The sequence below is a fragment of the Anser brachyrhynchus genome (assembly GCF_964034855.1).
Source record: "Anser brachyrhynchus genome assembly, chromosome: 9".
Taxonomy (NCBI): Eukaryota; Metazoa; Chordata; class Aves; order Anseriformes; family Anatidae; genus Anser; species Anser brachyrhynchus.
The window spans coordinates 5471467-5492456 of NC_137703.1; the positions used below are offsets into that span (position 1 = coordinate 5471467).

At 49.9% G+C, this 20990-nt stretch overlaps 1 protein-coding gene across 8 annotated transcripts in view; it reads right to left on the bottom strand.

Moving 5' to 3' along the window:
• PLD1 (phospholipase D1) overlaps window positions 1–20990 on the bottom strand; it is a 117092-nt gene that overhangs the window by 17409 nt on the left and 78693 nt on the right. For 6 of the 8 annotated variants that reach the window (XM_080604224.1, XM_080604223.1, XM_080604221.1 and 3 more), the window contains 13 exons: window positions 15525–15583; window positions 14920–15012; window positions 12481–12633; window positions 11647–11796; window positions 11247–11330; window positions 9419–9500; window positions 6570–6680; window positions 5108–5314; window positions 4166–4382; window positions 3083–3196; window positions 990–1118; window positions 613–731; window positions 340–453 (listed from right to left, as the gene is read on the bottom strand). In XM_080604224.1, coding sequence (XP_080460350.1) covers window positions 340–453; window positions 613–731; window positions 990–1118; window positions 3083–3196; window positions 4166–4382; window positions 5108–5314; window positions 6570–6680; window positions 9419–9500; window positions 11247–11330; window positions 11647–11796; window positions 12481–12633; window positions 14920–15012; window positions 15525–15583 — 1632 coding nt within the window. The remainder of the gene's footprint in view (window positions 1–339; window positions 454–612; window positions 732–989; window positions 1119–3082; window positions 3197–4165; window positions 4383–5107; window positions 5315–6569; window positions 6681–9418; window positions 9501–11246; window positions 11331–11646; window positions 11797–12480; window positions 12634–14919; window positions 15013–15524; window positions 15584–20990) is intronic. The other 2 variants (XM_080604227.1, XM_080604228.1) reach the window with 1 other exon arrangement.

Genomic DNA, 20990 nt, shown 5'->3' on the forward strand with positions numbered 1-20990 from the left:
TGACCCACCCAGGACACAAAACCAAATGCTGGGCATTAGAAGAAGAGCAGCAGAAAACAAACCAGAAAACTACACAGCTGTAAAAGTCATGGTGCTTCCATAACTTGAGTACCACATGCTGTTCAGCCCTCTTATCCCCAAAGATGGAGGCATAAATTAATGCATCTTTTTTTTGAAGAGTCGCATTATTCTATTGTAATTGAAGATCTGACCACCTATGCCGCGAGCTAAATTAAGTAGGAGTTTTTCATTTTATAATTTTAAGTGGTGATACTTCCTTCTGGCAAGATGGAGAAAGCTCTCTCAGGGGGAGATGAGCAGGAGACCATCAGCACCCACCTGGACAGTGGCATGAACAGCCTCAGGCACCTGGTACTTCAGTTCGTTGGCAGTTTGCTGAGTCTTTGGCAACAGGAATGGGTAGGACAGGGATCGGTATTTGGGCTTCATGATCTGCCAGGGGGGAAAAAGAAAAGAAAAAGTCCTTGAAGAGACTGAAACAGAGCAGAGTAACACACAAACGAAAGCAAGCATGCCTGTGGAGGGCAGGTGGACGAGGCACGCTGAGCGGGGCCGCATGCCGTGCTGCCAGTAGCGACGCCCCCTCCCCACCTTGGTGAAGTTCCAGCGCTGGATGAAGTGCCGGGCCACGTCACGCGCTGCTTTGCCGTGCACCACGGAGGAGATGTCATGCCAGGGCATCCTGGGGGTGGTGTATCTGTCAATGAAGTCTGCGGGACAGGAAAGCACATTCGGACCTCTTCAGACAAAGGACACAAACGGGGAAAACCGCGGCATCCCCCTCCTCAAACTAAAGCCCTCTGGGACGTGGCACCAGGGGCTGTGCAGGCTGATCTGGACGCACCGTGCAGTCACCCACAGTCACATCCAGGGACCGTCAGAGCAGAGCTGGCCCTTTCCAAGGGAGCTTTGCTGCTGCTTCCCAGCAGCCAAACCCAAACGGTCTCATGACTTCCAGAGGCACTTACCGGCAAAAGGTTTGTCAAGCTGAACCCAGTCTTTAAAGACAAAGTTGCAGTAGTCTTTGCCGTGCCAGAACCTGGTTTCCCCGAGCAGCTCGCCAACACCCGTCTTCAAGCTGCGGATGGATCCTTTATCTGCCACGGGCAAACAAAACAAAAACACACACTCCAAAGTCATGGCTGTCCCTCGCACAGCACTGGTGACAGACCCACAGAAAAGCACCGGTGGGACTTGCCAGTCCCGGTCAGCTGAGGCCATTTTCTCCCTAGTCTTTCAGTTGCTTTCAGAGAGGCATTTTAGTATTTCTTCTTCCCATTTTAATATTTGTTATATGACCAGGACAGGCTGTATATATCTGAGTGTGTTATGGAACCAAAATGCTGAATTCTCTCTACACTGGGCCTAAAAATTACCCCGTAATTATTTGTCTTTCCACCTAAATGTTACCATGGGGGAGTCCACTCCCAGCTGTGACTGACCTTAGTGGATCTGTGTACAATAATGTCACGTATATCATCTACCAAATGTGTTTTACAATGCTAACTCCAACTTTTCTGCTAGATGGTTCGAGTTTCACTCTACAGTAGGGTGTATTGCCTGTAATATAAGCTAGTCTTTATTAACTAGAATGCAATGATTTAAAAGTTTCCTCATTAAATATTGTGGTTTGGTTTTTGGTTTTGCTTTTCAGATAACAATGTCATCTTTTGATATAATTTGATATGTTGGGCAAATGAATCTAGAATTCCAAACTGATGGTGATTAAAAATAGTCTAAAATGTCAAGGACAGGTATATTCCCCTCCTAACAAAATTTCTTTTCCAGAGCTCATATGCTGAGTGCAGGGTGAACTCTTTTTCCTTCCCCTAAGCAAACCAGCAATGTGGGCTTATACCACAGACATTTGACTAGCATTATCTCCTTAGCCTGAGAGCAGCCTTCACCTAGCGTATCAGACACTGGTGCCACAATTACACAGTAACGTGCCCATCGCAGAAGTCTTCTCCCAACCCAACCACATCACCAGTAACCACAGCAAACCCCTTCCAATACGCACTAAGCCCAGGGTACACAAAGCAAGCCCTGCCAGCACTGTCACGATTGCTGCCGAGCCGAGCCGAGCCATGCCAGGAACGCCATGCAGAGGCATGCAGCACGGCCGCCGCACGAAGCACGAGTGTAGTGAGAGTCCAGGTGGAGCTGGGGAATCGCTGCCCCTGCACACTCCGATGGGATGGATGGGGCATGCTGCCGAGTCACGATGCACTTCATGGCCTGAGCTTTGGTGACTGCACTTCGACTCACGAATGAGCATGAGGTGACCACAGTGGGGATTGCACTCCATTTCCACGGGAAGCAAAGGCAGCTGTTCCTTGTTACATGCCACTACTCTGTAATAACCATTTTAAAATTGGCGACTCAGGCCTTACAGGGAGATACTAAGAGGAAAGCGTTGAAGAGCTGCTCCTCATTCTGTACTGAAACTCAACAGTGTCTAGATGGGGTACTGCATTTAGAAAGCCCTTTCAACAGCACCTTTTGTCATCAGTCCAGAGACCAGAGATCAGAACAGCTCAGTGCTCCTGACTACCCAGCTCCTTTCTCAATCAAGGATGCTTTCACAGGCTTTAGTAAGAGCCAGAACGGGGGCCCAAATCTTCTTCATCCAAGCATAGGTCTGGCAGCTGCCACCTTGCTGTTTGCTCTCTCTGGGTTTCCCCTCCTGCATTAGGCTCACTTTGAAATATCCATTGTAGAAGTCCCCAATTCCAGTAACAAGCCCCTTCCTTTACGGGAAGAGAGCTGCTGAAAAAATCATATTCGAGAATCAGAGCTAGTTTCTCAGCTGTTCCCTGACATTAGTGCAATTAAAAAAATTATTAATTTTAAATGATTTTTTTTTTGTATTATGCTGCAGGTTTTTAAACACCTGGAGAAGACGTTTCTGTGAGGATGTCTTTGGAGGGGTGATAAGGATGAGACAAGAAGCAGCACAGGCTGATCCTGGCACCCAACCTAACTCTCACCGTAGCTACAATGCAAAAACATCAGCAGCTGAAGCCTGAAGGGGGCTGCACCTCTGCCTTCCTCCACTTACCCTCCTGAGGCTCAGCGAGCCCCTGTTTGGATTCAGTGTGGTGATGGAACATTCTCAGGTGGGGCTTTAAACTCTGGATTAAATTCGGTTGACTCCTAGGGGAGTTACAGTAACCTGCAGAAAGTCAAGATGCTCTATTTATGGCAAAAATGCACATCCACTTCTGCTACACCGGGTCCTGCTCCTGCCTTATGACACCTTGCATGATAGAAGTCCAAATGAGCTGTCAGTTTGCTGAAATTACAAGTGACAACATGCAAAGAACCAAGTTCAAGACCCAGCTGGGTTTAAACCGAACACGTAGCAATGACTTTGCTACCTCAGCATACATCCTGAGCAACCAAACAATCCTGTGACCAACCCAAACTATGCTCCAGCAAAGCCTCCTCCAGCCAGGGGAAGGAGAAAACACTGCTAGGAGTGATGAAAACTCAGGTAAGTTCCCACCTTGAGCATTTACAGCTTCAGGAGTGAAGGACTTCCAGCAACAGATTTCAGGAAGAACTCCGTGATGGAATAAATGTCACTCTGACCCTTGTAATTTTAGCTTTGGAATTGCTTTTTATGTGGGGAATTAAAAGCTGCATTCAAATATTCAACTGCTGAATTGTCTCTCACCTCTATCAAGTGGGTAAATTGGGAATAATTTAAGTGAATGATTCAAACCTAAGTTACCCTAGCCAATGAGAGGGGATAATCATACTCAGAAAATGCTGCAGTTTTTATAATAAATACAAATTGAAAAACAAAAGATTCAATTCTCCCTTGCAGGAACAAAAATCTTCCAGCATTACAAACATTAGGTATCACATACGCTGCACCACGTCACCTGGCAGCTCATGACAACTGCTAGATGCAAATCCACTTAGAACTTTTTTTGTATATTTTGCAGTGACACGAATTTACATATTGACTAAACACAGTTATTATTCTGATAGTTAAAGAATTCATCAGCCTTCCTTCTTTACAAAGAACATATTACCCTAGAAATTATGTGAGTCTGCACGTACGCCCACCCACCCACCTCCGCACACGCTTTATATATGTCGTTTGGGTAAAGCTGAGATGAAAAACAGCACTTACTTGATTCACTGTCTATGCTGCTGACGCTATCAGCATGGTGCATGCCATGCTTATGGAGATGCTTGTAAATACTGAACCTTGAAAACTTCTTGGATTTTCCTATCCCTTTCATTTTTGACGAGTCTGGGACATCATCAGCATTCCTCTGGAACACACGGCTTTCCGGGGACGAGGCTTGAGACTGCAGGGCGATGTGTTCAGAGGACTCCGCTGTGGACTTAAAAGACAGAGGACACTGCTGCAGGTGAGGTACAAGCACATTCCCCTCTAGTTGCAGGCGATCATTCACAGAAATGCTCAGAAACAGCCATGAGCCAAGTTTTGCTCCGTGACAAAGCTGCAGCTCACATCTGCTTTGGTGGGAGTTATGAACAGCTTTGGAGGAGAGGGTCTGTACAAGGAGCCACTGAGCAGGAAACCCCATTAATACTGGCAGTGTATTCCTCAGTCAATTACCCATAAACTTACTCGGGCTGCTACTCCCTTTGTAATTCTCACACTGAGACCTCTTTATTTATTTATGTTTTTAAGAGTTAATATCTTGTCACATAAGTACCCAGGTTAGCAGGAAAGCTCAGCAAGTGAGGCAAATGCTGAGGGCCCAAGTATCCCAAAGTTCGGAGCACTCTGAGTGCCTACAGTACATTTTTAGCTAAGCTTTACTAAGAGCACAGCCTCCAAATTGTGAGCGCTGCTCCAAGCTCCATGGGAAACCCAGCCCTAGCTGCATTTCCTATCTCCATGCCCTAGCAGGGGCTGGGCAGGACCTACCCCAAAGAGTCACCCGGTGCTCAGACACTTCCTTCTTCCCATTGCTACTCCTCCTTCAGCCTCCCAAACCCAGCCCTGCGCTTTGAAGCGGACGGGACGTGTTCATCCCCACCACCAAGCCTTTGACGGGCAGGTGTCAGCAGAGCCGCGGGCTGGAGCGAGCTCACTTACTGCCAGGTTGGCCGTCGACACCGACTTCACCGCCCCCATCCGCTTCACGCTGCCCACGTCGGTCAGGCGGTGCTCGTCGTCGTCCCACCGGCCGTACGCCAGGTCGATGCCGCCCACGAACGCCACCGACTGGTCGACGATGACGAGCTTCTCGTGGTGGGCCCAGAGGTACACGGAGGAGGACACGTGGTCCGGGTGTCTCATCACCTGGGGACAGGAGCAGCACCCACGCTCAGCGCCACTGCCCAGCTGCGCCTCCAGCCAGAGCACAGCCCTGCGTATTTGGCCGCTCAGGATAAGAGGAGAGCACTGGACATTTGAGAGAGGCATCCACACGGACTGCTGTGAGTCCTAAATGGGGTATTCCCCTGCAGCAACGGTTAGTGCTGTTGGGATAGGTCACATTTACAGCAGCATCGCTGCGTTCGTAAAAGCATCGTTGTCAAGAAACGTGTTTCTACAAGTAAAACAATGCTCTTGGCACAGCTGTAATAGCTGAGCTTCCAAATACAGAACCTGATAGGAAAGAAAACAACATATTGGTGATCTGACTCACTTCTTTGGTTGTTGCTGCTACACAAGAGAAATGAGAAGTCACCTTTTTTTTTTTTTTTAAATCAGCAAGTTGTTTGACATTTGTTTATGACATTCTTTTGACATTTGTTTATGACAAAGCCACTTCTCTATCTGAGCACACGATATGTAGTTTTAATTTTAATGCCAGAGGAGAACCATCAGACTGACGTCCTGCGGCAGGAGCCGCGCAGTTCTACCTGGCTGCTCCCAAAGCTGCCGGGCAGCCAGCACTTCCCTCCCCACAACACCTTCCTGTTTGGCTGTGAAGACGATGGTGAATTAAAGTTTTGCTGGGACAACCGATCAAGTGATAATCGATCTATTATTTTAGCCGTTTGTTCATCACCCTCGTGCATAACATATCTTATTAAAATGTATGTCTCTCTAATTTAAAGACACGGGACCTAGCCCTAGCTGCTGGTTCATGTGCCAGTTTGTTTTCTGCTCGGTGGCAGAGTAGCAGCATGACAGCACATAGCAGGGCAATGATGGTCATTTATGACAGGAATGTAAACACCCAGTGTTGACTCTCGTCATCTATGTACAAACAGGGCTGCTGATGAGGCAACATTCTCAAACCATGATTTTCTATTTGATGTAACCCCATAAACCCGTCATACGAAATCAGTTTCTCATGAATTACGTGAATAGCTGCTTTGGCACTTGTAAACTAAGCAGTTTTATGTTCAATTATAACCCGAAGAAATGAAGTTGCCATGCTCAGATGTGGTAAGCACGCTATGGGTATGTCTTCACAGCCTGTGCCCACTGTAACGGTGGGAAGCTCTGCTCTTCCAATTCACACCCAAATGCACGAGGGGCAACACCAGCTGCCAAGAGCAAACGGATGCACATGTCCTGCACACAATGCCGGGCATGCAATTACCTTTATGTTTGGATGGAGATGCATGAGCGTCCGCTTGCTGTATTCGCTGTTGATCCCTAGGGCAAGCTCCACCTCTTTGTACAGCATAACAAAAATCTTCACTCCCTGTTGCTGTCAGAAATAAAAAAGAAATACTGGCATGCAGATATTTCAGCGGCACAGCCCATTTCCCAAGTGAGGAAAGGCAGAGGCAGTAAGCACGTTGTTCCTGCAGGCAGCAAGGCAGACCGAGGTTACCCATTCCTGCTTGCATTCCTCCAGATCCACCCCGAGATCCCACGGCAGGCACGGGCCTGCATCGCTCAGGAAAGCCGCTCAGCCTCCAGAGGAGGGCTCAGCACCCTGACTCATGTGCGGAGCTGAGCCACGCCAAAGCCTTCTGATAGGTCTTGCTTACAGCAGCTACTTTTAACCAGCCTTTGAGGCAAAATTTTGCAGACGTGATTCACTCCACGTATTGCAGGTATCCACTGACATCCAATTTTCCGCTGCTCCGTGTTGCCCTCAGGTTTGCCCACAGCTGACAGCACGCGCAGGGCGCTAGCAGCAGGGTATCACACGGACATCGCTCTCCCAGAGGAGATGCAGCCGAGCGGACGCCAGCGAGCGAGCTCTTTCTGCTGGCAGGGCTAAGCAAGTTCCTGGAATACGACAAGCAGGACTCAAAGGCTGGTGCTTTTTGTGACTCTGATGGGATCTGCGTGAGGGTTTCTAAGGACACGGCGATGCTAAAGCACGGGCAGGACTGCCAAGTACTTCCCGGCCCTCGGCAGATGGTGGTCACACACTGGGACGACTTCACCTGCCATAAATCAGAAGAGCTTCAAACCTTGGAGTTTGCCAGTTTAAACTAAGGGTCAAACCCTTCCACAGCCTTTTAAGTTCCTATTCCCACAAAGCTGCTACTGAGAGCTTGGGCAGTCTCCAAACTGCGGATGGTATTCTGCTCTCCTAGGGAGCACCACATATGCATAAAAGACAGACAGCCTTATCCCTACCTAGACAGCAGCCTGCCGACCGCCCTGCTGAATCAAAGAGAGGCTGCAAGCGAGAGAGCAGGTAAGTATTTCCAGGAGCTAAGCTCGAGACGCTCCTGACTCTTACAAGGTATTTATAGCCACAGGAAAATCCACGTTGACACGACAAACAAAGCCAAATTCTTCCAGCGAGCATGCCCTGTGGCCACGTTTCGTTTGCCAAAAAAATAAGTCTACTTCCAAATCACCTAATGTCAGGCACAAACCCCTCTTTTTTTCTAGGAACAGGGGGTGGGTGAGGCCTGGGAAGATGACTGGGTTGGGAGGGGAGGGAGTCAAGGACTATTTGAGCACGTCCACCTGGACTCCTGCCCTTCTACACAGCAACGTTCAAGAATCTTTCCTGGCTGTGCCTCCCTTTCTGACTCACTGCTCTTGTGGGGCAAACTACCAGCTCCAGCAGCGGTCTGACCACGGGCTGGGTGAACAGCAGAAATGCAGCCTGTGCTCACAGGAACCTCGCACTGATCTTTTCTGCCTGGCTCGTTCGGCTCCATGAAACGTGCTCTCCGCAGTCTCCACCCAGATGTGCTCTGTGAAAGCAGAGCATAGCCAACAACAAAATAAGAGATGAAAATGGGAGTTAAAAAAAATAAAAAGTAAGCAACCACAAGTACTAGTTCTGGGTTTCTCCCCATGTCTCCAAGTGCTCCACAAAAAGGGGTGTGAGCACACAGAGCTTTGCGCTGGAACCCTAAGAGGCAGTGCCAGGAAAGGCACTAGGTCAGCAGCAGGTCTGAACTGTTCTACCTAGGAAGAAAAGCAGAGGACAAACTAAAGCAGAACAAACAAAAAAAAAATGATCTGCCTTATCAAGAATTCCAGTTTATACAAGCATTTGCTTACTGTACACAAGCATTTATTAACTAGGATAACACAGCAATGCAAATAGCAGTCTCTGAGTCATGTTTATCACCTCCTCCCTTAGAAGCTCAACACCACAGTCCAGCTCTGGGGAGTGTGATGCTGTTTGCGTCTGTACACTTTTTTGCAAAACAGCATTCATCCTAATCAAGCCACGTGCTTTGCTGAAGCCCTTTCCTCATGTCCCTTCTCCACAGCAATGCACCAAGACCCTCACGGCCAGAGCCTCCACGTGAGAAGGGCCAGGCAGGGCACGCACAGCCAATCTTCCTCCTCGTGGCGGCCACAAGAGCCGTGAGAATATCAAAAGGGGTGGGCAGGAACAAAGAAAACCAGGAGAGAGACAGGTTATATGTCAGTCAGTGTAAGGAAGCAGTACTTTACTACAGCGAGGAGTGGTGGGAGAACAGTGGTAATGTCCGTGCCTCGGTGTTTAGGTGTGGCAAGGACCTATGCAATATATTAAGTAAGGAAACCAGACAAGAAGGCTGCAGGGAGTTAGCACGAGCTTCTGGATGTTCCTGGGTGACTTTGGCTAATGACACCCTCCTGCTCTTGGAAGGCTGCTGGTATCTCACAGCTTCAGCTCTGAAAGCAGCAGCACACTCAATAAATACCCTGTGTTGACATACAGGATCTGCACAGCTCTGTAATGTACAAACCGCCTACCAAGAGCCACCAGGAAGTCCTGACACCTTCCCGTACCTCCAAGCTACGTATGCCACAAGGAAAGCACCGGGCACAACAGCTCTCCAACCCTGCCAGGAGCTGGGGCAGTCGCAACGCAAAGCTGAAGCAACATGAGCTTGAGGGCAGGAAGGAGCAATCAGAGGATCTACCCTTCTGCCTCCAAGCTCTTCCAAACCCAAAAAAACGGTGCAAACGCCCCAGTCCCAGCAGGACCTTCCACTGGGGGGGTGCAGGGGCTGACAGCTGGAGCTCACTTACTGCTTTGCGCTTGAGGATGCAGTCCAGCCGCCAGTGATTCCCTTCAACAACGGGCCGTTTCATGAAGATCTCTGGGCTCAGCCTAAGAAAATAAAGGTGTGGAAAAACACAGCGTATGTAGTCTGCAAACAAAGCCCTGGCCTAGATGACCAGCTTGGGAAGTAAAGAAATCAGAAAGTTTATCTAAGTGGATGTGAAGGCTCATGTCCCAGAATGATGCATTCTCCAATATCAAGCTCTTTGTTTTTTAATAACGGAGCATAACAGAGGCCAGGGGACATGTCCAGCACATTCATCTTAGTATTCAATAACCCAGGGGACCAAATCTTACAGTGATGTGCAAACGGGGAAGCTTGCACTCTATCTATGAAAGAAAAACACAAAGAAAAAAAACACAAGTGAGATTAGAAAGAAATGTCTAGATATAAAAAACAAACAGAAGTGTGATTTCAGCTCTCCTGATAACTTATGCTATCTGAATAGCACAGATTTGTGCTGAATTTTCCTTTCTGCCTAAAGACAAAGCAATATGGTATTGCAACAAGACATTTTGGTGATTCATAGCTTTGAGGGTTACAAGGAAGAATTCAGCATTCCTGTCTAACCCCTGCAAAGGGAGGCAACAAAATTTCACTTCTTCACTTCTGTGCAGAGCACAGGAACTTGTGCTTGATTAAAGCACATTGCTACATCCTAAAAGCATGCTTCTGGCAACAACGTTTTTATCTTAAGCTCCACGTTTCAGGTAAGTTTTGCAGTTCCACGATACGTTAACAATTGACTGCTGCTGAAGAAAACGTTAAGAGACAAAGGGTCTGAAACGCAGTGCTCTTGCCTTGCTACATGATGTTGCACACGGAGCACTGGGTTTATCTGTGGTCATGTTAGGAACGTTTAGCCCAGTCAATGCCAACATTGTGTTTAGTTTTGCCAATGTTGTGCCAGCGTTGTGTTTAGTTTTCTCATGACTGCCACCTCAGAACTAATCCCCCACATCCCACAGGCAGCAGATGAGTGGTAAGAGGGTCGTCTTTCAGCTAGAGGAGGCGCACAGCGAGGTGCCCATGGCTAGGGAGGACGCCTGAGCAGCTCCCCAGGGGCCGGGCTGGCCCCCGTGACCCACCACCAAGGCAAGGCACAGGCAGCAGCAACCAGCCATGGCCAAGGGGCCCTACCCTGAGGCTGTGCAAGCACACTTTTTCTGTCTCAAACAGGAACCAGAGCACGGCATAAACATACTGAATAGCTAGAGAAGAAGTGGGCAGAGCCAGGTCCTTCAGCAGCCGCACAGCCTGGAGAAGGGACTACAGAAATCCCTCTCCGTTGCCCGACACATTTAAGAGCAGAGCAAAAATGCACCCAGCCCAGTTGCTCTCAGCCCTGGTGTGAGGCTGCCCAAAACAGCAAGAAGCAGAAAGGAAGGGTCCTCTGCAGGATAACATGGGAGGAGCACTGCCCTCGTCAGGGGTATCTGAGTGTCTGTGTTCCCCTACACCCTGAAAGGAATTCTTGTCCCTTGGGTGTACAGCGCCGTGCATTCCCAGTGAAGCCACACACACCACAACACTCGCACCTGGCGGTGCCTCCCTGAAATTTCAGGCCTTTCCTTGCAAGGAGAGAACCAAGCTGTTGATTTGAAGCATGTGCTTTTGCTGCCAACCCTCCTGAAAAGGCCTTTGAATACAACCCGACGAGATGTTTGGGTGTGCTGCCAAACCATCTGGCCGCACGGCTAGCTGCCATACTGTAAGGCCTCCCAGCACTGCAGCATTGTCGGGAGCGTCCCAAGAGAGACAGCTGGTCAAAATCCAAATATCTAAGTACGAACCACCAATCTGTGATGAAGATTTCTTCTTTAGCGGCTTCCATGGCATTTGCGACATCTTCAAAGTAGCACTTAGCATTTACATACCTGTAAAAACAAGCAAAGCACGTGGATTTATTTTTCTCTCCACCTTAATCAAACAGAAAGTTCACAGCTGAAGACCAACGGGGTTCTGTGCTAATGCCACTTACATTCTCTTCCCAAAATCAAACACAAACCTAATTTCAGGAATTAAGACAACATGCGGGGGGATTTCAGGCTGCTATTAGCTTAATGGAGCAGCACAATAACAGATTATTAAGTGCCACTTGGTACTTCTGCCAACCACACAATTTTCCTTGGGTTTCACTTGGTGCACAAGTGGGCACCGCGATACGCTCAGCAGCTCGCCCCCACATCTCACCACTTGGCCAGCGTGTTCTCCTGCACGGCCGCGTACGACCCGAACCGGTGCTCCGTGAGGAAGTCCTTGCCGTGCTTCCGAATGAATTCATCTATTCCCTGCCTCCACCACTGGGCATGCCGGTAGCTGGTGCACTTCAGAATCAGTGACCTGTAAAACCGACGACATATGGGGCAGGTGCTGCAGCCACGGACGTTTAAAGGGGCAGCTTCTTGCTGTCTGTGCATGCTGCTAAGCACACCTGCATTGGTCATGTTTTGTTAAGCTAAAAGGAGTAGCAAGAGACTTTGCTTTCATGTTTTGTTTGCAAAAAGATACATCGGCACTTACCTGCTCCGAGGGAGTATCACAGCATCACTCTGACAGTAATAATGATAATAATAAAACAGATTTAAATGAATAGCGCCAGCGTAACTCGTAGGGAAGTTGGGCGTGGCTAATTCTGTATTTTTTCCACGATGAATTTATTCTGGATGCTACCGTGAAAACATTAAATAGCTCTTCATCCCACTTAGCATATCTTTTGTGCAATTCTCTACCTGGGATGTAACGCGATGCATCTTTGCTTGGAGCATAAAGGAACAGAGGACCTAGAAAATTACCGTAAGTAATTGCTGCAAAACCAGACTGTGCAGCTCCACGTGCACTGTGCCCTCAGGCCCAAGCACAACCTGGGGACAGGCTGTGCAGCTGAGACACCAAGGCCCTCTTTAAGGCATGGAAACGACCAGTCCTGGACCCTGCAGGTACAAACCTTGCCAAGCCCAGGAGAGGCGCCACCGACTCTTTGTTAAAACAGCAAAAGCAAAACAAAAAAAGGTCTAGATTTCTCACCTCGAGAGATTGTCGACCTGCAAGCCGTACTTGGTTTCTGTTTCTTTCTGGCCTATCTTGATGTTGAACTCCTTATCCACCAGCAGCACGAAGGCAATGGCGCCCGAGTCCGGCTTCATGTAGAGCAGGAAGGAGTCCTTCACCACCAGCCACCTGCGGGGCGGGGGGAGGTGAGGGGGAGCTTCTTCCTGCCTTCCCAATAAAGGGATAAAGTATTTCTGGCCCAACGAGCGCAAAGCATTCAGCAGGGAGAGGAAGGCATGTAAGTGAAGGGTAACATGTCTTATCGGGGCCATGTACTGTGCAAAGACCAGCAATCAGGCCTCATTATCCTCTCGGAGAGGAGGAGAGAAACAACCTCTCTGATGCTAGTGAAGGATTCCCTGCAGCACAAAAATGAGGCACATCTGATCTCCTAAGGGAAGCTGAAAAGCCCAATGCCCACGTTATGAACTCGGGTAACAAGTCTCGTTCCAATAAAGGATTTTTAGTGACTTGCATGACTGCTTCTTACAGAGGCCTTTGAAAACTCACACCTAACACACCCAACGAGGATCTCCCTGCTCACAGGTAAACTTCCCAGCCAGGAGCCCGGCAAGGTGAAAGGAGGACTCCTGGCTTCCCAAATTCACATCCAGGCTGTACATCCCTCAAGGCAATATGGGAACTATTTGACGTTTCCAGTATTAATTATGAAGCCAGGATCACTCTGACTCCTATCAGGATACGTGAACAAGGCGTTTTGGACAGCTTTTATTGCCAAGCAACAGGCCCCCTGCTAGAAGCACGTGACGGGAGATGACCGGCAGCTTTTACATAAATACTGTTGCCTGAAGGCAGCTCTGGGAAAAACATGTTTTTGCTGTGAATGGCATTTCTAAATTTTTCTCTCCGTGCCGCGTAGCTGGGGTAACCGGCCCCCTCTGTCCCACACAGGTCTCAGCCAAGAGACCTAGCTCCTGTGCACGCTCACAAACAGGCACGGCAACAGCCCCAGCTGCACAACGTGGGAGCGCTCCTACCTTTGGGAAGTCCCAGCTCCTCGGCTAATTCCAGACCCCATGATTTTCATTTTCTCTCAGTGCCCTGAGTTATCCCAGCACGACCTCACACATGGTGCCAAAATGTCCTCCCTCCCTATCCCCTCGTGGCCCATAACTTCACTCCCCAAACCCTGCTGAGCACAGCTTCAAGCATTTGCCTTTCTGTGCTCCCCGGTATTTTTCACTACTTTCCTCCTCTTCTCCAACAAAACGTAGAGGATGTATTTGAGGGTGTACTCTATTTGAGAAATCACAAAATTACTTGTAGAAGTCAGACATAAAAGCAAGTTTTTCCTACAGTTCTTCACTTCGATAACCCTCCCTGGGAAGTGTCCCTTGTTAATTTATTGATGCCCGCGCTCTGCCAGCCCCCGCAGGCCGTGGGAGAGGAGTCGGTGCCCTCTTGTGTTACTCCGCACCCAGCTGAGGGACAGTCCCGCTCCAAACACTTCCCTCGTCCCATTTTTAGGCTCTAAAGGAGAAACAAGATTGATGGCAAAACTGAATGTGCTACAGCTCCCCTAAATCTTGACCTCTGTATAACAGAACAAAGAGTTAACTGAAAAGGTGTTGGTTTTTTTTTTCATAAAGGAGAAAAAAATGGAGACAGCTTAATGATTTGACCTGGAAGAAGGTCAAATCCTTATCTCCTTGTGAAATCACTACAGATAACTTCTGTAAAATTGCATTAAGAAATACTGGAAATACTACAAAAAAATGGACCTTTTCTTCACAAGAATGCAGTAAGGTTTTGTTGGAAAAGAGCATTATTTAAGGTAAGCTAACCCCAGCCCATCGTGGTTCCACAATGCTGAAAGCCAAAGGTAGGTGATGATGTGGGGAAGCTCTCACAGACAAAATCACTAAAAGGTGGGTGTGTACTCTCTGGGTTTTCAAAAGCAAAGCCTTGCCCACACCAGTAGCACGGAGAAGCAAAGCAGAGGAGTCCTTTCAAAGAGAGGGGAGCCCACCTAATATCAGAATCTGAAGGTTTTCTGATGCATGGGGTTAGGTAGCAGCATCGGAGTGCAAAGGTACCAAAAAGCCATCAGCCAAACACAGTGGCCTGGGCAAGGAAATGAAGGTGATCATTTGTAAATCGAGGAAGGGCTCACGGGCCTCACCTGCCCATGTTCCCCCTGGGAAGGGAAAGGCAGGCAGGGGCCAGGTGAGGGTCTCTGTGTCTGACAGCCTGGGGCTGTGGGACACCCCATTTCTCCTGCAGAGCAACACATCCCTTCCACGGACAACCTATGGACTCTTCTCACCCGAAAAGCTGTAGCTTTTCTAAAAAGGCAAGAATCTCACGGTCTTTTGGGGAGAAAAAGGCCCAGGAGGGTTCGTGTGCCGGAGGAGCACGCGGCACGCCGCCCCTCAGGCCCGGCAGCAGCAGTACCTCTTGGACCAGCGGTAGCACATCCTCCCTTGGCCGCAGCAGTTCAGGCCCGGTATGCGGTGGCCCCCGGAGCGTTTCATGACCATACCTTCCCTGCAGGGACAGCAGCACGGTCAGGAGGGGTGGCACGGCCCCCTGGAGGCGCAGGGCAGCTCTCGGGTGGCGGATGCCCACCACATCCCTCCAGCCCCCCCAAGGGATGGCTCCTGCCATCTCCAGCCGTGCCCGAGCAGGCTGCACCTCTGCCCCAAAAGCCAGAACAAGGGCAGAAGTAGCTCTCCAAAAGGAAGCGATGCAGATTTAAGAAACGCGGGGCTCCATTTCTTGTGTTTTGCAGCACACACAAGGTTGCAGGAGGGAAGGAGAGAATCCCCATGACCCAGCTGGGGAGCTGCAGCCCCTGCTGCGCAGAGCAGCCTGCTCCCAAGGCTGTTTCCCAAAGTTGTCGTGTTTCCATCTGAACATTAATACATTTTTATATCCAGATGGTAAAATATTCCCCAGTTATCAGTGAGAAAGGAAAACTATCAGTGTGAACACTATTTATTTATAAAGCTGTGCTCTTGGTGAACCGTAATTTGGAAAAAAACCAGCTCACAACTCACATGCCCTTTGGTCCCAGGTCGTGGATGAATGAGAGCTGACTTACTCCAATGAACTCCATCTGGGGAAAGAAAAAAAGATTCCTCCGTCTTTCGTACTCCAAAATCCACAAAACAGTGTGCTTCATCACAGAGACTTATCACCAAGAGAACATACAGCTGAGCCCCAGCAGGAGTTACCCTCCATAACTTCAGCAGCTTCGGGAAGACCAAGAAAAGTTATTTGGTGGTTGCTGTTTTTTGAATGTGCTTTGGAGAAGCGCTCTCCTCCCTCCTGTATTACTGGATGAAAAGAATCGAGTTCGATGCTGTTTGGGGTCTGTGAACTTAGCTACCGGCCTGAATCCTCTCCTTCTTGCAGCAAACCACACAGAAAAGTCACAAAGGGAACAAGCACACATCCCTGGGGGTGGCAGCCCTATTCCCTTCGAGTCCCACATCCCACCACCACGCACCACGGGGCGTTCAGCTCCTCAGCCCAAGAGCATCCCCCGAGAGCTCCAGCAGGTCTCTCTCGCTCAGCCTTCACCCCACAGCACCTCACGGCCCTGTCCCATCCAGCCCCACGAGCCAAAAACCCACAGCCAAGCCGCGGTGGGACAGGAGAGCGAAGCAGAGCGTCAGGGAGGGGTGCTGAGCATGTTCTGCACAGCTCCTGCTGGTCCGTGGGGACAGGAGGAGTCCCAGGGGAGCCCCGGGGCTAGGAAACCCAAGGACCACACCACCGGGTTCACCAGCACACCCCAGATCCGGATCAGCTGCCTCCTCCCAGCTCCTCCTGCCTCAGCAGAGGTTGCAGAGGAACGTAAAGATAAGCAAAGCCGGGGAGAAAGCACACCATGATTACATTCAGCTCTAAAAATAGGACGGCCAGGCGATTTCGACCGAGCAGGCTTTTCTTGGCAGAGCAGGACATTCCTGTCAGTCTGCCCGTTGTTAGCCCTGGCCCTGCTAGGGGGAGAGGGTCGCCCCCAGGCACCCCCTATTTACCGATATCCTTCTCCAGTGGCTGCGGAGGAGCTGCCCTGCATGGTGGGGGGCCTGCCTGCACCCCTGGGCTTTGGTTTAATTTATTATTGTGTAAAATCGTCCAAGGGCAGGGCAGGGAAAGGGCGGGAGCTGCTCTCCCCTTTGGCCAGGTGCCAGGCAGCAAGCCCATGGGAACCCTCTAACTGCATTTTTTGGCAACCAGGCCTGCCGGGAGCGAAGCCCAGCACCCGACCCACGGCCCCGACCCCAAGTGGGACAGGAGGTGGCAGCAGGGCAGCTCTGGGCCGTGCCCACCCATGCCATGCAGCAGCTCAGGCGCCAACATGCTAGGAAGGGCTTCTGAGTACCTGATAATCTGGGACAGAAATCTGTCCTGCAGGTCCAGTCTATCCTGGCTCAGGCTCCCTTCCCTGCACGACCACCTCTGCCCCACGGAAGCAGCAGGAGGACACGAGATCCTTCATTGCCCTCACCCTCTGGTGCCCCCGGACCTCCCCAAGCTTCCCACCACATCCACACGGGCACGGAGAAGCACCAAGGATCTGCTGTGCTCCTCCAAGCGGCTCAGGGACACCGAGTGATCTCTTTTCAGTGGAACCAAATTCATGCCCTCATTCTCCGGTGCTGTAATGCAGCGCATCCCACAGCCTCTCACAAGAGGTCCCAAGCAAAGTTTCAGGCCGGTTCCTTCCCCTGGATCTAATTTCCACTTCTTCAGAAAGCCGCTGGCATTCCCCATGGGACAAACCAGAAAACTGGACGTCTCTCTCACACCGGGCACACAAAAACCAAAGCACACAAACGTCAAAACCCTTTGAAAACATTGGCGGCAAGCAGAAAGCTGGCAGCAGTCTGAGGAGCGCTGAAAGAGCGGCCCTTGCAGGAGCAGAAGAGCCAGGAGGAGGCAGGACTTGCAGAAACTGAAGTATTACTCCACGAAAAGGAAAGGAAGGTGGTCTGGCAGCACAGAAACCTGCTCTTCGGTCCATGAGACCTTAAAATGGCTGTTAGGGCGATGGAGACTGCCCAGCCTGACCCTAGGTGCTGTGCTGGGCAAGGAACACCAAGCACCCACATCAGCTTCCATGGTCCTCCTGCACAGCCCCCTTCCTTCTGGTGTCCTCTTTATCCGTGCAATTATTCGTGCTCCACGGCTATTTCTATGCAGAGCGGTATCAAGGAGGTCAGGCTTGGTTTGAAAAAAAAAAAAAATCTCATCAGTCACAAGGAAAATTCCTTGGTGCAGTGGAAAATACCTGATCGGATGATTTATTACGACCGCATCAGCTATTTTTACTGTTCCACCCGAGGTGCTCGTAACCGACCGCAGAACCCCGAGGGGAAGGCAGAGCAGCGAGGCGCTCTCACCTCGCGCACAGCTCAGTGCCTGCGCGGCCCGGCTGCCCCCTCCGCTTTCAGCCGGCTGCAGCAGAGTATTCGAGGTATGGGGGCCCAGAGAATGCAGCTTCAATGATATCGCCGTAGTAATACAATAAATAGGCAGGCCCAAGCGACCAGCTGCAGAAAGACAGGCTGCGAAAGGTGGAGAGCCAGCTGCAAGGTGCAGGAGCCACAGCTTTCAGCCACCAACGTCAAGCACGTCTGATTTATTTAAGCCAAACTTTCACGTAAATGTCTGCATTTCGGACAGAATTCAGTAGCTCCACACCGTTTTTCTCATATAAACTCTTGTTTTTAATTTAGTGCATTAAAGAAAAAGCACAAACAGTTGATCAGCAGCTGCGGCTAGCAATAAAACGAAATTCTAGCAGCGTTCAGAACAACATCGCTCAGCAATAAGAGGCCAGCAATTCCTTACACACAAAACTGGCTTGGCCTAAGCCTAAATTCAAAAAAATATTGGGCGCGCTAAAGGTCAGGTCCAACAACCAAAATTCCTGAGGGGCTGGGGGGGCTTTGCAAAGGGCTGCAGGTCCAAGTGCCGTACCAGAGGCAAAGCAGCACCACTTCCACGGGCCTGAGCGGCTCCTACACGGCGCTGCTGCACCTGGGGCCGGCTTTCACACTCACCTCCAGGGGCTCACACAACGTGCTGGACGCACAGTAACGCGCTGGGTCAGCAAAGCCCCTTTTGCCTTAGCTGAGGCATCTTTCAACTATCACAGCTCACCCAAAAAATGATGCAAGAGTCCAATTAATACTTTTTTATATTGAGTACAACCAAGGCCACAGGCTCCGTTCCCTAACGTATTTGGGCTATATTCCCCTAGTTTCCAGTTCCCCCCGCGGACAGTGAACATTCAGATTTCCACAGCGTTCATTTTAATGGTAACTGTCTTCAAGCACTTCAACCCAAAAGTACTATAAAAAGGCTTTGGAAAAGGCTAGAAAACATGGAATTTAATCACAACTCACATAGCCAAAAGGGGAGAAAAAAAAAAAAAAGAAAGCTATGAAGTCTGTTTTTTTAAGAAACAAAATAAAATGTTTCTACTGATCTATTATGAACTGCACAGGAAATACTCTGCTACAACAAAAGATGAGAAATGAAGGGAGAAGGCTGTAAGTCTTATATGAGAAGGCTGCCAGTTTTATCGGTCAGAGCTGGTCAGTCAAAGCAAGGGACACCGTACAGCTCTACATGAGGATGCTTCAGTACCCGCTCTATTCCCCCAGCCTGCAGGAGTCACCTCGGCAGGACAGTGGATCTGTGATCTCCGAAACATTACGTGCTCACCATGCACCCAATTATCAACCCACCAGGGTTGATACCCACCACTCCACGTCCTTGGAGAAGCGGTATGTAAAGCAGTGAGGAACAAACCACAAACACGGAATAAAAGAAGCAAAAAGAGAATCCATCAAACTGTGCACGCTGGATGTAAAAACGCCTCCGGGGAGATGTGATTAACCCAAGCGGGCTCTTTACACGAGCTGCACATCACGCTGCCCACAGCTTGCCATCGCAGCTCCACATCTGAATTACAAAGAATTTAGGACTTTAAAAAAAGACGAACTTCCAGGAGTCAAATTGTGCTCCAAGACTAAAACAGTGGCAGCATTTGTCAGCGGCCAGGCAAGAGACTCCTCCGACCACAGGGAGAGCAAAGTGCTCATTTTGTTCTAAGGAGGACAAGCACGGTTCCAAGGAAAATGCCAGAAATCTTCAGCTTAGGGTCGAGGCAGAGAATGGTGGGGTTTGTTCTGTTGTAAAGGAAACATTTTGCTCCCTGCGCTTTCTCCCCATGCAGGACCCACTGCTGCTAGCGGCAAAGTTCTCACTGAGCGCTCTGCTGCAGCCAAGCCCAACAAAAGCCAACAATAAACGGAGAATTGATGTGCAAAGGGACATCTGGCTCCGGGGCTGGGGACAGAAGGGCGATTCAGCGCAGGAGGAGGGGACGGCCCCGCAGCTGCCCAGGCGAGGACCGCTCGTCCCCTCCGTGGCACGCCGCCTCCAGCCCCAGCCAGGTCAGCAGCCCCCCTGTGTTTTTACACAAGCAGCCGTTCGCAGAGATTCTGCAAAATATCCGTAAAAGCGCCGCCTGCCTCATCCGACAAGACGGATAAATAGTGTAGAACAACTCTCCCCCGCTCTGCATATGCTGCTGATCAAAATTGCCAAGTTATCCCAACATTGCCTCGAGAACAAAAGCTGACTATTTGCTGCGTGCGGAGTGAACAGCTCCTGACTGCTCTGAGCTTAAACCCCGCTGCCTGTCCCCGGAGGAACCCCTCGGGAACCAGCAGCTCCTCTCAGCCCACGGGCACAGACCTCCCCTTGCCGCACAGGGCACGCCGGATGGCGCAGCGTGAGCTCCTTGCCCCGGGTACCCAACGGTGCTCCGCTCTGCAACAGGAGCCATGCAGCGCTCGGGCACAGCTCCCAGCTGCACAAGGTCCCGACACGACTAAATTCCTGCAAAAGGAGAATTTCTGCCTATTTCTAATCCTGCAAAAGCAGAATTTCTACCCAGCAGACACAAAGAAATGGGAATAAGAACTTGTCGCTTCAGGTGTCCTAAATTTTGTCTGTATTTCTGCCTTGTTTTAAAGCCAAGGGTTCTCAGTTTTCGCCTCACTCAGAAATGGCATGCATCAGGCTTTGCTGGTGACCCAAAAGACGAGTGACACAATCTCTATGCAGCCAAGAAAAGGGGAAATAAATGACCATGCCAGGGCAATGTTACAGCTGCAGCTGACAGGTGAGGACTGCTGAAGAATTGTTTGAGGACGAAACTTTGAAATGAACTGTTTTTGCTTATAATAGCCCACAAGTTGGATTTGACATCTCCCGTTTCAAAAAGACGACTGTTCTGGGGCCGTAAGCCAACTGCCATCTCTCTTTGGAAGCGACAAAACACCCACAGAGGTGAACGGGTATCGCTCAGAACCACAACATCAGGTCCAGTGAAACCGCACAGAACAGAAACCAGAGAGAAACTTGCCCCTGGGACACACACACATCTCAAACTTAAATGACTACCCCTCTAGTTTGGACTCCTATTATTTAAGTAC